Here is a 15,023-nt window from a genome sequence, read left to right on the forward strand (position 1 = left end):
TTTTCCTCTAGAGGAAGAAGGCCCTGACCCTAGGGCTACAAATGGACTATGTCGTCCTCTAGAAGCCAAAAAACGAGGTGGCCTCTATCCTCTATTGCTGCCCATCCTAGATGGTGTCATCTCCTCCTGCTCTGCCTCTTGACCTTGCTCCTCCTCCTCCTCTACCTCTGACTCTCCCTCCCCTGAAACTGCTACCTCCTTTGTCTCTAGTGCCTTTGGATCCACATCTAACCAATCAGGGATCGATTCCATGGCCGACCTCTCAGTCTCAACCCTCCATGCAGCAGTGGTATCAATATTGTCCAATGAGATGGCTTCTACATTAGGAGTTTCTTGAAGTTGCCTCACCCACAATCGGAGATTGTAGTAGACGTAGACCATGTCATTGAGTCGTTGGGACTCTAATCTGTATTAGGGTCATAGATTGTAAATTAGTACGTAGAAAATTTAAATATTAAAAACAATAAAATGAATTCAAAAATTTAAATTGATTTTTTTTTCCCTGTTGCGTTTTTTGCTTTGTATTTTGTCATATACACTCTAATTGCGCTCACACCTAGAGGAACTGCATGTTTGGCTGAGCACTTGAATGGCAAGCTTTTTTAGATGGGGTACTCTAGCACCATAGCTTGTCCACCAAGCATCTAGAAGTTAAAAGAAAAATGAGAAACATAAAAAGAGAAGAAGTTAAAACATTGAAATTCTAAACTTGAAGCAAATTATGAAGAGAAAATGAATTATTAAATTTGAAAGTTGAAACAAACTGAAGCTTACCTAGCATTTTGGTTGTCCTATTCTCAATAGCCATGGTAAAACCGAATGTGCCACTTGCCATCCTATATATCTCCATTTCCTTAGAAATTTCTTCACGTTCTTGCTCAGATGCCACCATCCTCTCAACACAAGTGAGGAATCCATCCATCACGTCAGTATCAAATCTGAAACCACAGGAGTAAGACAATGTGAGGTTGAGGTAGATACCTGCAACATGAATGGGGTGATGGAGGGTATTGTTCCATCGCTCATTAATCACTCTCCATATGACCTGTTGTTTCTCTAACCCCTTGTCTCCCTTATCTTCATATTAGGCATGAATGGCTTCTTTGGCCCTATCCATGGCTTCATACAAGTAGCCCATTGCAGGCTTGTCTCAATCAACCAACCGAAGAACTCTTATGAAAGGTTCTGAAATGGCACACACCTCCTCTACTCCTGCCCAAAAGCTCTGATCATTGAAACTACTTTGCATATGCCCTCTCCCTCTGGTTTGTAGCTAATAGATAAAGCACGCCAATCTTGTGAAAGAAACATGCTCTTCACATCTCACATAGAATTTCACAGAGACTGAATTGATATGAAAGTAGTGGAAAATCGTGTAATGGCAAGACACACCAACTCTTTGTTGTTGGTGAATCTTCCCATCACGCTAAGAACAGATGCATGATTATATATAAATTTTGTTATGCTTCTGGATGATTCAACAATATCCCTCACAAGAGGAATCTCACCTATATCTTCCAACATCAAGTCAATACAATGAGCAACACAAGGTGTCCAAAACAAGCTAGGATACCTCTCCATAACCAACCTGCCAACAACAACATAATTTGCAGCGTTGCCCGTTATCACTTGGACAACATTTTGTCGACCTACTTCCTGAATGAAGATGTCCAACAACTCACATAATAAACGTGCATCTTTAATCTGTGCAAATGCATCAACAAATTTCATAAACATTGCCCCCTTGGGACAACTACCAAGAAGTTAAGAAGGGCCCTATCCTTTTGGTCCGTCCAACCATCTGACATGACTATGCATCTAGTGTGTTCCCAAGATGCCCTAAACCTCTCCATTCTAGCAGTGAAATTAGATTTTTCATCTTGAAGAAGAGGCCCTCTCAAATTTGCGAAGGTAGGGGCTTTGTACCCCAAGCCAACGACAACAACTACATCAAACATAGTTTGGTAGAATGGGTTGGTCTTGGCAATGTTAAAAGGAACATCATTCCAAAGAAGACACTTACTGACCAACCTGTCATCGTCTGCCTTTTCCTTCTTTTTAATTGCCTATTTGATGTCAAGTTGTGCACCAAGTGTGGTTCTAGGAACAAAAAAATATGAGAACGGTGAGGGGTTGGGACATGTGGGTGTGGAATGTGATGTTGAAGAACCACTCTCACTTCCCCCCACTCTTGAGGCCCCAATAAGTTGGTTTTTAACTGCTGACCTGGTGTCTTTGCCCTCCTCTTTATCTATCAATGATTTAATGGCTTGCCGGATGATTTCTAGAGTTGGATTTGGGCAAAGTTCTATATTTTGCCTCGGAATTTGCCCCAGATGGAATTTTAATCTGTCGACACCCGCTGACATATGCTTGTTGTTAGTTTTTGTAGCATCGGATGTGTTCTAGTCTTGAAATTTTGTGGAGACACTAGAGTACATGAGATCTCTAAAACCCATAAATCGCTTCTAGAAATTCCACCTAGAAATGACTCAATTAGATTATTAACCACTTTTTAAATATTTCTTAAGTTTAATCTTAGGGAATATGGTTAATTAATCAATATTAATTAAGTCAAGGCGAGAATCATCTAGAAACACACACGGATCGATCCAAAGATGATCCTAGCTATCGATTATGTTTTAACCTTGGCCGTTCGTGCTCCAACAAAGGATTATAAGAGGAAATCGATGTGGTGATGAAGGAGACACTTGAGAGGTTCGATTTCTGAGTGGATTGATTTCCAGAGTAGCAGTAGTCAGTTGTCTCAGAGATAGCTAGAGATCGAAGCAGTGTGAGAGGGGCAGGGACAATGATCCGGAGGAGAGATTTCCAGATCGAGAGAAGCAGCAACAAGAGGACCGAGTTATCCCAGAGAGGCACTGCAGAGGCTCTGCACAGTAGCTTCAGCAGGCAGATCGATTTGCTGGTGAGAAAAAATTGTTCTCAATTCCAGCGGCCAGACAGAGGTTCCACAAGGCCGGAGAGACGGTTTCCTTAGTAGCTAGAGGCAGAATGACTTCATCAGAGGCAACTTCGAGTCACACGTGTGGGAGACAGTGCAAAGGCAACACGAAAGGGCTCAAGATGGGGTTTGGACGACCAATTTTCTGAAGGCAAGTCTTGCCAGAGATTGCCCTTTGGAGAAGGGAAATTCCCTTCAGTATTTTGCCTAGATTTTCTTGCTATGGATTGTTACTTTTAGGCATCTAGATTGTACTCAGATTTTTACTGTTGCATAATAATAAAACCCTCATCTGCTGCACCAGTTTTCCCAAGTTGGGTTTTCCAGGTACTTTTGTCCAAAAATAATTGTGTTATTTTTATGTGTCCACTAGCATTTCTTCCAGCGTTTTTTCTTTCGTAGTTTTATTCGTGTAAGTTGCTATGTGATTTATTCACTATTTATCGTAGCAAACAACAAATTAATTGTTAAATAAAATTAACAATTAAGAGAATAATTTCTAGTTGCAGCAATAGGATTCTGTTTTTCAGAATTTTAACATGGTATCAGAGCGCAGTTGATCAACCAAGGAGCTCAGTGGCGAAAAGAGAAGGAATTCTGCTGCTCATTGTGGTTAGCTGGCTGAAATTCCCAAGGGCAGCGCAGTCATTTTGCAAAGAGGCCGAGTTACTTGTGGAGGTTCGATTTTTCTGAGTGAGGGGCGGAAAAATTTGATCCTAACAGATCAAGTGATTCCAAAGGCAAAGGGAATAACCCAGATTTTTCATTGAGCAAATCTCTAGCTAGATGCAGTGGTTTTTGCAGCAGTTTGCTAGTGCAAAGCCAGCGTCGGGTGGAAGGAAGAAGAACACACACACAGGGAAAAGTTTTCTCATGGAACTTCTAGTCTCAAGAAGTTCGATTTTTCCTTGCAGATCAACAGTCATTGTGAGCAGATTTTCTCACTCCAGAAGGGAGTGCAAATAGCAGAGCAACAGTTGAGCAAAAGGAAAGAGGAGGTTTTCGACATTTTTTTGAGATGGCCACTACTGGGCTTCGTGATCAGGATAGGTTGGATGGAGCTTCCGACTACATCATTTGGAAGGCAAGGATGCCCTTCCTTCTAAATGAGGTTGGCCTGAGAGCATATATTGATGCAGTGATAGCAGTTCCCACGGATGCAGATCAGTTGAAGGAGTACAAGAAGGAGATGGAATGGGCGAAGAGGCTGATCCTAGATAGAGTCCGGGATCATGTTGTTTCACATATAGTTGGCAAAGATACTGCCAAGCAGATGTGGGATGCTCTCACCACGTTGTATCAGGGTACTTCTGAGCAACGGAAGATGTACCTCAAGGAGAAGTTGAGGCTCATTCAGATGCAGAAGGGGGAAGGCATAGACCCCTTCCTTACTAGGATTCAAGAGGTTCAGGACCAATTGTTAGTTGTTGGGGCAATGCCTCAACCCACAAAGCTTGTGAGATTGGCACTCAACAGTGTCTCTGAGGACTGGCAGGTCTTTGTCCAAAGCATATTGGGCAGAGACAAGCTACCAGATTGGGACAGGATGTGGGCTGACTTGCAGCAGGAGGAATTGAGGCGAGCTCTTCTAAAGAGCTCTATCAGTGGCAACAATAGCGGACAGACGCAGGTGAAGGAGGAGGAGAATGTGGCCCTCGCATTTGAGCGTCCCAGTTAGTGACAAGGGGAGTAGAGGAAGAAGGACCTGTCAAAGGTCAAGTGCTTCAAGTTTGGTGAACTTGGTCACTACGGTACCTAGTGTCCTCTCAGAAAGAAGGCCAAAGAGGAGAAGCAGGACCAGGCCGCAACATATGCTAAGATCGATTGGTTATCATCCAGGTTGGAGGAAGACTTCGCTATGATCGCTGACATACTTCCAGGAGTGAGGTGGGGTGATTTGGAGTTGTATCCCCATAGCACTACAATTGGGCAGGATCCTTGAGGAGTCTACCTCATGGATCAATACCTTGCTACAAGGGCCCATAGTGTTGAGTAGCAAGATCGATCAATGACAGTTGATGCAGCCAAATGCCAAAGTGATAGTTGTAGAGACTAGTAGTAGTCAGATGCTGGAGAGCAGAGTGCAAGGTTGGAAATAGTGCAGAGTCAACAATAGCGTAGATTCTTCAGTGACAATGCAAATACTAGCAGCAATCAGAGACTCAGGTGATAGATGCATTATATTGATCATAGTTGATTCAGTATTTTGGATGCCTTTCAGTTGCAGATGTTGCAATTGCAACAACAACAGAGGAGAGGGAGTCACAGTGCAAATGCAATGTTGGCAGCAGTTCGGCAGGGTCAACAACAACACAAATACATCGTATATCAGAGTTACGCAGTGGTTGGAGATGATGCAGAGACAAGGTGTTACTGCAGGATGTGCAGTAGCACTAGAACACATTCGTCGCTAAGAGGGAGTGTTAGTTTTTGTAGCATCATAAGTGTTCTACTCTTGAAATTTTGTGGAGAGGCCAGAATACACGAGATCTCCAAAACCCAACAATCGTTTTTGAAAATTCCGCCTAGAAATGACTTACTTGGATTATTAACCAGTTTTAAAATATTTTCTAAGTTTAAACCTAGGGAATATGGTTAATTAATCAGTATTAATTAAGTCAAGGCGAGAATCATCTAGAAACTCACATGGATCGATCTAGACATGATCCTAGCCATCGATTATGTTTTAATCTTGGTCGTTGGTGCTCCAACAAAGAATTATAAGAGGGGATCGATGTGGTGATCGAGGAAACACTTGAGAGGTTTGATTTCTAGGTAGATCGATTTCTAGAGTAGCAATAGTCACTTGCTGGAGAGAGAGCTAGAGATCGAAGCAGTGCGAGAGGGGTAGGGACAGTGATCCAAAGGAAACATTTCCAGATCCGGAGAGGCAGCAACAAGAGGGTCGAGTTATCCCAGAGAGGCAGTGCAGAGGCTTTGCACAGTAGCTTCAGTAGACAGATCGATTTGTTGGTGAGAAAAAATCGTTCTCAGTTCCAGAGGCCAGACAGAGGTTTTAGAAGGCTGGAGAGATGATTTCCTTTGCAACTGGAGGCAGAACAACTTCATTAGAGGCAACTTCAAGTCACACGTGTGGGAGACATCGTAGAGGCAACGCAGAAGGGCTTACGCTGGGGTTTGGACGACCAGTTTTCTAAAGGCAAGTCGTGCCAGAGATTACCTGTGGGAGAAGAGAAATTCCCTTCAGTATTTTGCCCAGATTTTCTTGTTGTGGATTGTCAGTTTCAGGCATCCAGATTGTACTCAAATTTTCATTGTTGCATAATAATAAAACCTTCATTTGCTACACCGGTTTTCCCAATTTGGGTTTTAACAAGGATTTTTGTCCAAATATAATTGTGTTATTTTTATGTGTGTACTAGCATTTCTTCCAGCATTTATTCTTCCACAGTTTTATTTGTGTAGGTTGCAGTGTGATTTATTCAGTGTTTGCCGTAGCAAACAACAAATAAATTGTTAAATAAAATTAACAATTAGGAGAATAATTTCCAGTTGCTGCAATAGGATTCCGGTTTTCGAAATTTTCACACTTGCCACACAACTTGCAAGTCAAATACATTCTATGGACCCCCCCAGATTCGGGTATGGGATCAGGTTCACCATATTCCCACATAGGGTCCAAATTCCTCGACATTTTATTTGACACTTTGAACTTGAATTTGAACCTAGGGCACAATGAAAATTGAAAAAAATAAAAATTTGCCCATTACATAAGAAGCAAACACAAATTGAATTGTTGATTTTAAATTTTAAATGCCTCTTCTCACTCACTTGAACACACTTGGATTCACTAAACAAGGGTTTGAATTTTTTATTCTTTAAAGTTGAAACATGTAAACAATCGTAACATTTTGAAGTTTTGATTCAATCTAGATTCTAAACAATGTTTTGATTCAAGTTTCTAAGCAAAAATAAGCTAAAAACAAACTAATAGAAAGATTTAAGAAGCCATTTGTGTAACAAAAACTGAAAGAGAAATTAAAATACATACCTAGCAGCAACAAATCAACACCTTGAATCTCTCACGTTGAGCAGTGGACAAATCTCCAAATCCACACCACAAAACTAGTAAATCTCCTCCTCTTGGGCAATGGCAAACACCTCCTCTCTCCACAGGGACAAATGGCAGAAAGAAGAGTGAAAAATGAGTGATTTTTCGGCCTTTTCCCTCACTTATCCGTGGCCTAGGTAGGCTTCGCGATTTTTTCGATCGACTTCCAATTAAATCATGACTTTTTCGTTTTCGAAAAAAATGCCAAAAAGTTGGCCGATAAAATTGGCTAGCCCAAAAAATTGGACTTTGCCGATTTTATCGCGACTTTTTCCACACTGGTTTAAAGCCCTATTGGATTAGTCTATATGCAGAGATAAAAAAATCTTGATATCTTGATCAAGCTCAATTTGTCTAAGGGTTATGAAAGATTGAATTGGGAGTATATGTAGGCTGTTTTGATGTTGTTTGGATTTAAAGATGTTTGGATCAAGTAGGTAGTGTGTTGTGCCTCATCAACCTTTTCCTCCATATTGGTTACTGGTTCTCCAACCACCTCCTTTCATATTAGTAGGGATATCCACCAAGGGGATCCCATATCTGCTTATCCTTTTGTTCTCATGGTTGAGGGTGTGGGAATATCATTAAACATTGCAAAGGACAACGACACATTGAGAGGTATGTTGTATCCCCAAACATCACCGTTATTTCCCCTCATCAATTTGTTTATAACGCCATGTTTGTAAGGGTATCATAGGTAAGGGAAGTGAAGGCATTCAAAAGATACTTGGAAGTTTCTCTTGGCCTGTAAAGGACTTGTCAATGATAAGAAGTTGAAGATCTTCTATTTTAATTTTTAACAATTGGATGGATGTCCAACTAAAAGTTTTTGAGATATTCAATTTCCAAAGGAAGTCCTTGCTTCTAAATGTTTCAGGATTCCCTTGGTGTAGAACTCTGGATGGATTCTTTTGTGGGAAGAGGTTATAATTAGAGTCTAGAGTGAATAAAATCATTGGGTCTTTCAAGAATTACCCCTTGATGGCAGAGTTGTTTTTGTAGAGTTTGTCCTTCAAGTTCTAGCAATAGGTTATCAACAATAGATTCTCAAGGAGTCAGAAAAATTAGAAGAAAAAACTTCATTGTGGGGTTACCTTGGAAACGATGACATCATTTCATGCAAAGATACCAAGTGAGATCTCAAGGAGGTTTTGGTATCCATAAATGATCAAGTATGAAAAAAGCTTTGGGTGGTAAGCTCATTTGGAGATAGTTGAAAGAATCAGATGCTTCATGGGCCACAATTTAGAGTGCCAAGTATGTGCCTAGGGTAGACAGTGGGGATGTCACATGTGGAGATTGCAATGCCAAAGGATCTTTTCTGTTGAACATTGCTAGTAAAGGGGCTCCTATGGTAAAGTCTTTTTGGTTTTGAAAGGTGAGAGATTGCCATTTGATCCTGTTTGGGAAGACTCGTGCGAGCAATAAGAAATTGTTTTGAAGTTGATTAATACAAGGAACGAGTAGGAAGATTTTCGGAGAAATTGTTAGAATTGTATTTCTCAATATTGATCTCAAAAAGGGTAAACAAATCATGAAGGATTATACTCTGGAGCATAGGATCTTTGAATAGTTGCATTGTCACAATTCTAGAATGTGACAAAATGCTGTTGTGGGAACGTTTGTGGAGTAGGGTAATTCCAATTTAGTAAGGTGTACACGGTGGATGTTGGGGCCTCTTTGAAATGGGGAATGCTTAGTAAAATAGGTCTATTGGTATCTCTTATAAGGAGACAAAATTAATAGAAGGGATGGAGTATGGAATAGGATTTTGTGGATGGCTATGTGACCAAATGTTGCAATTATTATGGTGGCACTGATTGTCTATAATACTAATCGGGAAAATATGTAAAAGAAGACGTTTGTAAGGTTGTATCCAGTATATTTGAAATGATACTAAATTATTGTCCACAAATGAACAAAAATAGTTCAATGGGAGTGGAGCACATTAACAACAAATAATAGCAACACAAGTCCCCAGAGTGGGCATCTCCATCAAAAAGAGAAAAAAGAGGTACAGAAGTACCAAAGGAATTCCAAAGATGCCCAGTCAAGAGAACACTGTCCAGGGCTACATAAAATTGGAGGGGATAAAAAAGACAGATGTTGTTATAGCAAGGCATCCCAGAAGCTAAGAACATAATCCTCCTTGTCGTCAAAAGCAAGATCTGCAGGGTGTAAAATCATCACCAAGTGCCTGCTGTAGAATGTTCTGTAAGGAATGGCCTGGATTGATTGGGGTAATCATCAGTGGCATCAAAGCATTCTCACAGAAACCAAAGAGCATGCTTGCTGACCAGGCTGATTCATTTCTTTGCAATTGTTAGACTTCATTATTTAGCCCTAGGTTCTCACTGACTATTTTGGTAAGGATTTCAACAAATATGCTGAATGAATTAGATGTCATTGTCAGTTTCCCAGACTGCTTCTTAACCTTGATTTGTTGTCTTATGATTAAAATGAATTTGCCGTTGTTGTCTGGCTGATGTATTTAAAGCTCCTAATTTTGGTTAAGAAGATGTCCTCAAGGATAAGGGATGTCAAGCGTGAAAGTCCATATAGAAAGACATTGAAATTAACATCTCATTGCCTTTGTAATATAATGCTGAATTAAGTCATGAAAGAGGGGTGAACTAGCTGAGCAGCCAGCTAGAGCTAAAGTTAAGCAAAACCAATAAATGTAATTTAAGGCATGATTAGCACAAGGCAATCTGAAATAGTGAAGTCATCGTGGCTGAGGTAGTTGGACAAGCATTATACATTAATTGTGAACTTTAAGAATAGCCAAAATTTTTCCTGATCGATTTTGGTTGAATGATAAGGTAAATGGTTATCATATGGGTAAGGTAAGCATTATTGTGTGATGTTATGTCAGTTGGTTACAGTATTTCAATAGCTTATGATAATATGTTTTGATCAACATTTAGCCCCAGGGGTTAGCTCAATTGGTAGAGTCCACATCGTTAAAACATCTTTGCTATTGAGAGATCACGGGTTCAATTCTCTTGACACCCTCGGGGTCAGGCTCCATGGTTGAGTCGGCGGGAAGTGACCCCTTCAGGTGGATCTACCTGGTACCAATATTCCGTGGATGTAGCGGTCACCGATCTCCGGGTCTGTGAACCATATAGGAAAAAATGTTTTGATCAACATATGCATGTGACATACATGCTGTTCTTATGCCTTGAACTTTATTTTCATGTTTTTGGAATGGCAAATTTGAATGTTTGTCTCCAAGATTAATTGTAGAGTCTAGACTGTAGTGAATTGCAGTTATTATCAGATTTGTACATGATAGCGTTAATTGTTTATGCCATGAGTAATATTTTTATTCAAACTCCATATGTTACTCTTAAAAAACTTTATCAAATTCCTAAAAGCTGGGACAAACTTTGTGAAAGTCTTAATTATTTTGTTACTTTATTCTTGGTTGTTTACTGGTAGATATCTTTCTTCTTCTGTCAATCTGATGGTGTTTAACTCTATTGTTCCCAGCAATTCAGACATTGCAATCAGGCAATTCAAAGGGACAGTTGAGGAAGGCAAGCAATCTATAAGGCAAAGAAAGGAGCAGTGGGTTGAACCAAAAGTTTTGTTGCTACTTTTTCGACATGGTGCAAATGGTCTTAATCTCTTGGAGGCTCACCATGTGATTTTGATTGAACCACTCCTAAATCCTGCTGCTGAAGCCCAGGCAATTAACCGAGTACACAGAATTGGCCAACAAAATGCAACTTTTGTTCATCGTTTCATTGTAGGTGTTGATTTTTTCTCCCCTTGCCACTCTATTCCTTGTCTCTTTTCGTTGTTTTAGCACCATTATGTATTTTTCCAGCATGTGACAATATTTTTGAATGCAGGCACTTATGTAAGCATGTGAACTGTATCTGTTTCTCATTTTTATTGTTGTACTGTTCTTTTTAGTTGAGAGGTCGTTTTCTCTCCATTGTCTTTTGTCTCAACTCATTTGCTTCTTTGAAGGGCTAAACCATCAAATTTAAACGATATTATTCATTATTAGACTTTTCCTTTGCATTAGACTGAACCATTACAGATACCATGCGTAAACCATTTGTTATGTTTTATGATCATCCTCTGCATGGAGCGAGTTTAATAGCAATTTGCTTCAGTATGTTTTCCCTTGAAAATATTGTGTCTATCTCTCCCTTTCAACTAGGGAGATATATGCCCATTCTTGTAAAGCAATGTACCCAAGTTCCTTCTGACTAGGAACTTGCCCAAGCTCCCTCTCAATTAGGGACTTGTCAGAGCTCCCTTTTAATTAGGGACTCTCCTTTTCATCAGCAGCTTCCTCTTTGTGGGTCCTTCAGCTGCTTGATCAATTTCCTTTCTTGATGTCATGTAATTCAGTCGAGCTTTTTCCTTGTAGGAATTAGCCATCGATCACTTTCTTTCTTGGTTCATCATGTCATTCCCTTCTTCATGGAAAGTGGCCTTCTTGATACATGTCTGGAACCTTCATCATATGGCTACCATGAACGCTAGTTATAATTGTACTTACAACTCTTGTTCCAGTAGCCCTGTATGAACTCATCCAGATATTATTCAAGAAATCAAGACATAACATTAAATCAAATAGTACCTTATGATATGGCACTTCACCATGACATGTTGATGTAGGTATCAACATCTTTCATAGATGTTGACATATATCCCAAAGATATCCCTTGTCAAGGGTCTCCATCTTTTTTAGACTTCTGTCAGAGTCTTCATATCTTTCCGGGAGATTTCCTAGTCAAATCTTCTTGGTCTTTTGGATGTTGATCGCCTTCATCAGGGTTGCATATCTCACAATCTCTTCCTTCCTCACACATTCCATTCCCAGGAGCTTTCAATTAGAGTTTCTTAATTGTAGTCAACCACCTCATACTTCATATGAGGACATATTATGTTGATTTCATCTAGTGTGACTTATGCCTTCCTGCATCCTTTCAAAGGAGGAGATCATTTTTCTCTTGATCATGCTTCTCAAGATAGAAGTAGTGATCCATGTTACCTGCAACCATACGACATGACTTTATAATATTAAATACAAGCATACATACCTCATTTTACCTTTAGGTCATCTAGGCTTCTTCCAGCAACTTCCTTGATTGAAAAGATCTTCAACCCCTTGATCTACTTCATCTCTCATGTCATCATACCATCATCCCATGAACTCCACAAGTTGGAGTTTTTGATGAAACACTTGCTTCCTCTCTAGATTAGTGAACCCTCCGATGAGGATTCCATCAGAGAATCTTGAGGATCTTGTATATCCTCATCTGGCAGATGTTTCCTTTTTGACTTGATGTATGATGAGCCTTGTCCTAGATGACTTCATCCTTTCCTTCAATGTTCAATGAGGTTCCCAAGAGCTATATCCTTCATGTTTGACTGCCATGGATTTTGTCCTTCATGATTCCCATGGTGATGTCATGAGCTCTTGTTTCTAATGCTTCCATGATGCCACGATGCATCTTATTGTCATGGCCATATCAAAAGATTGAGGAGCTTATGATAAGACCCTTTTGTGAGGGATACCATCTCAATCATAGTAGAGATCTGTTACTCCCTCTTTCCTTGGCCCTTTTCTTTAGCTTCCTCCATCTTTTCGGCGATATGAGATTTCTTTTCATAATCTTTCTATAGCATTGAATCTTAGCTATATTGTTTTGTCTTGTTTGAGGACCAAACTTCCCTTTCCTTTCTACAAATGTTTGAGTCTTTTAACCTTCAACACTTTTGCCCTCAACTTGAATGAGACCACAAGTTGAATGAGGTAACTTTCTTGTCATTTGTTAGCTTTCTTATCAATTAGAACAATGATGATTATCTTCTTGTCATCTCTCCTAGATCTCCCAATTGAGATCTCATGAAGATATTCCTTCATTCTTTGATACCTTCTTTACTGCATTTCCAGAGAATATATCTTCTAGCATTTCATATATCTCTTTTTATGTCTCCTCTCCTGCTACATAGGGATGAGAGGACCTTTGACTGATTTCATAAGAATCCTATGAGTCCCTTAATCCTTTTACATGCATTCAAACAATGCTTGACCTTCAGAGACTTTTCCATAAACATCAATGACTTTCCTTTCGGGGACTATATCTATCCTCCTTTATGCAAGGAATTTCGATGACCCAACCAATTTATAGATCTCCTTGCAAACACGAAGTCATTTAACGAAACTTGATTATGGAATGAAAGATACTTGCCACATGAAGATGAAATCTTCACCTTGATGCTTTCTTGAATGATCTCCTTCAATGAGGTTCTTGCTTGAGCTGCCTAATACAACTGAGTTCCAAGACTTCCCTTGAGACTTTCTTGTGTTGTTCAGCACCAAGCACTGTTGTTTTTATAATATGTTGAGATTACTTGATCCCTTGACTGTGAGGGTATGATATTGAGATCAAGAACTTTGAGAGTACTGTCATAATGCTCATCCGAGATGTGGCACTGTGTTCTTCTTCTGAAGTGATATCACTGCAATGTATGATGTGATTATTCTTGATATCGTGCAATACTGTGCTGACACATCCTCGTGACATTCCATAGCATGTCATTTATTCATAAAGGTATGCCTTTGAACTGTGAGTAGCACTGAGATACTGAAACTTTCCACTGATTATTCTTAGCACCGAATTGAGGTTCCTGTGCATTACTGTGCATCATATTTTTAACTCCGAGTTGCACCATCAAACATTACTGGAATACTGAGCAAGGAACATTATTATAACACTGAGAATTGTCAAGTCACTGTGATCATGATTGAGTTTGTAGTATGAACTGGAACTGTGCAGACACCTAGACTGTGATTGCCATCAAGACTGTGATATCCGAAACTGTTCCTTGATACGAAAATCTCAGAGTATCCGAACTGAAGATTCGGGACTGTTGTCAACTCCGAGACTGTGATGTGTAGAGAAATGCCAAGACTGTCCTTGCTTTGTTGCCCTTCTTGAAGTTGATCCTTGAATGTCTCTATTTGCTGCCCTTCCTTTGACTTTAGCACCTTAGCTCTGATACCATGTTGAAGAATCTAGGGCAATTAGAGTTAATGTGATTTTTCTTAGCATGATAACTATTTGTGAGATATTTTAACTTTTTCTTATTAGCACAATCTTCTCTTGATATCATTAGTGTGTGTATTTCTTACTTCATCAAACAGTTACCAAAATACAAGAGACAAGAACACAAGATGTTGGCTTAAAGCCCAAGCCAAAACCTCTCCTTCTTGAAGAGGAAAACCTGCTGAAAATTGTTCTTATAGAGATTTGTTAAAATTGGCAACTAGGGCCAAACTCCATGTGGGTCATCTTATTTATGGTAGTTGATATTTTTCTTGGATCCCTTTCATCGAGAGGTGTAGGATTGATCTAAAGATCATCCGATTCCAATAAGTATTCAGGGAGTTATGAATTTATTTGTGTTATGGGACAATTCATCAAGGTCGGCCAGCAACCAAATAACCCCCACATGTGCTCAACGTTTTAGTGTAAAAGGAGATGACTTGAGAGTCATTTCACACACACCTCTCTCTTGATTTCTCTCCACTTGTCTTGGGTTTTAGTGTGAGAGAAATCTAGGAGAAGAAGCCCTAAATGTTGGAAGAAAGAAACCTAAGCATGGAGGCCATAACGCAGTCCTAGCACCCTAGCCTATGACAACTCTATGCACAACCTAGAGGACACAGTCATGAAGGGATGCCCTAATCCTCCAAGCTGTCCTAGATGCAGTCAAGATGAAGATATTCGCTGTCCTAAACATACCAAGGGTGCCCTAGCCGCAGGCCTAATGTGGCTGAAAAAGTAGTACTGTTTTAGGGCCTGTTTCAGGGTGAAGGAGGGCCGAGTTCCCTTGTTGGAAGAGCCGCAACCATAGGACAGTTTTGAGGGCACTTTGGAGGGGTGCAAATCCATGGAAAGGCAGCCGCAACCCTACACAGTCTTGCTGTAGGATGCCACAGTAAATTACAGG

General features: G+C 40.0%; 1 protein-coding gene across 5 annotated transcripts in view; it reads left to right on the plus strand.

The window, feature by feature from the left end:
• Positions 1-15,023, plus strand: part of LOC149158008 (uncharacterized) — a 413,335-nt gene that overhangs the window by 335,357 nt on the left and 62,955 nt on the right. For all 5 annotated transcript variants that reach the window (XM_089436086.1, XM_089436084.1, XM_089436088.1 and 2 more), the window contains exon 20: positions 10,533-10,791. In XM_089436086.1, the coding sequence (XP_089292212.1) occupies positions 10,533-10,791 (259 nt within the window). The remainder of the gene's footprint in view (positions 1-10,532; positions 10,792-15,023) is intronic.

The sequence above is a fragment of the Pinus tabuliformis genome, chromosome 5_2 (genome assembly GCF_031772625.1).
Source record: "Pinus tabuliformis cultivar Carrire ecotype Pingquan chromosome 5_2, CPIR1, whole genome shotgun sequence".
NCBI lineage: Eukaryota > Viridiplantae > Streptophyta > Pinopsida > Pinales > Pinaceae > Pinus > Pinus tabuliformis.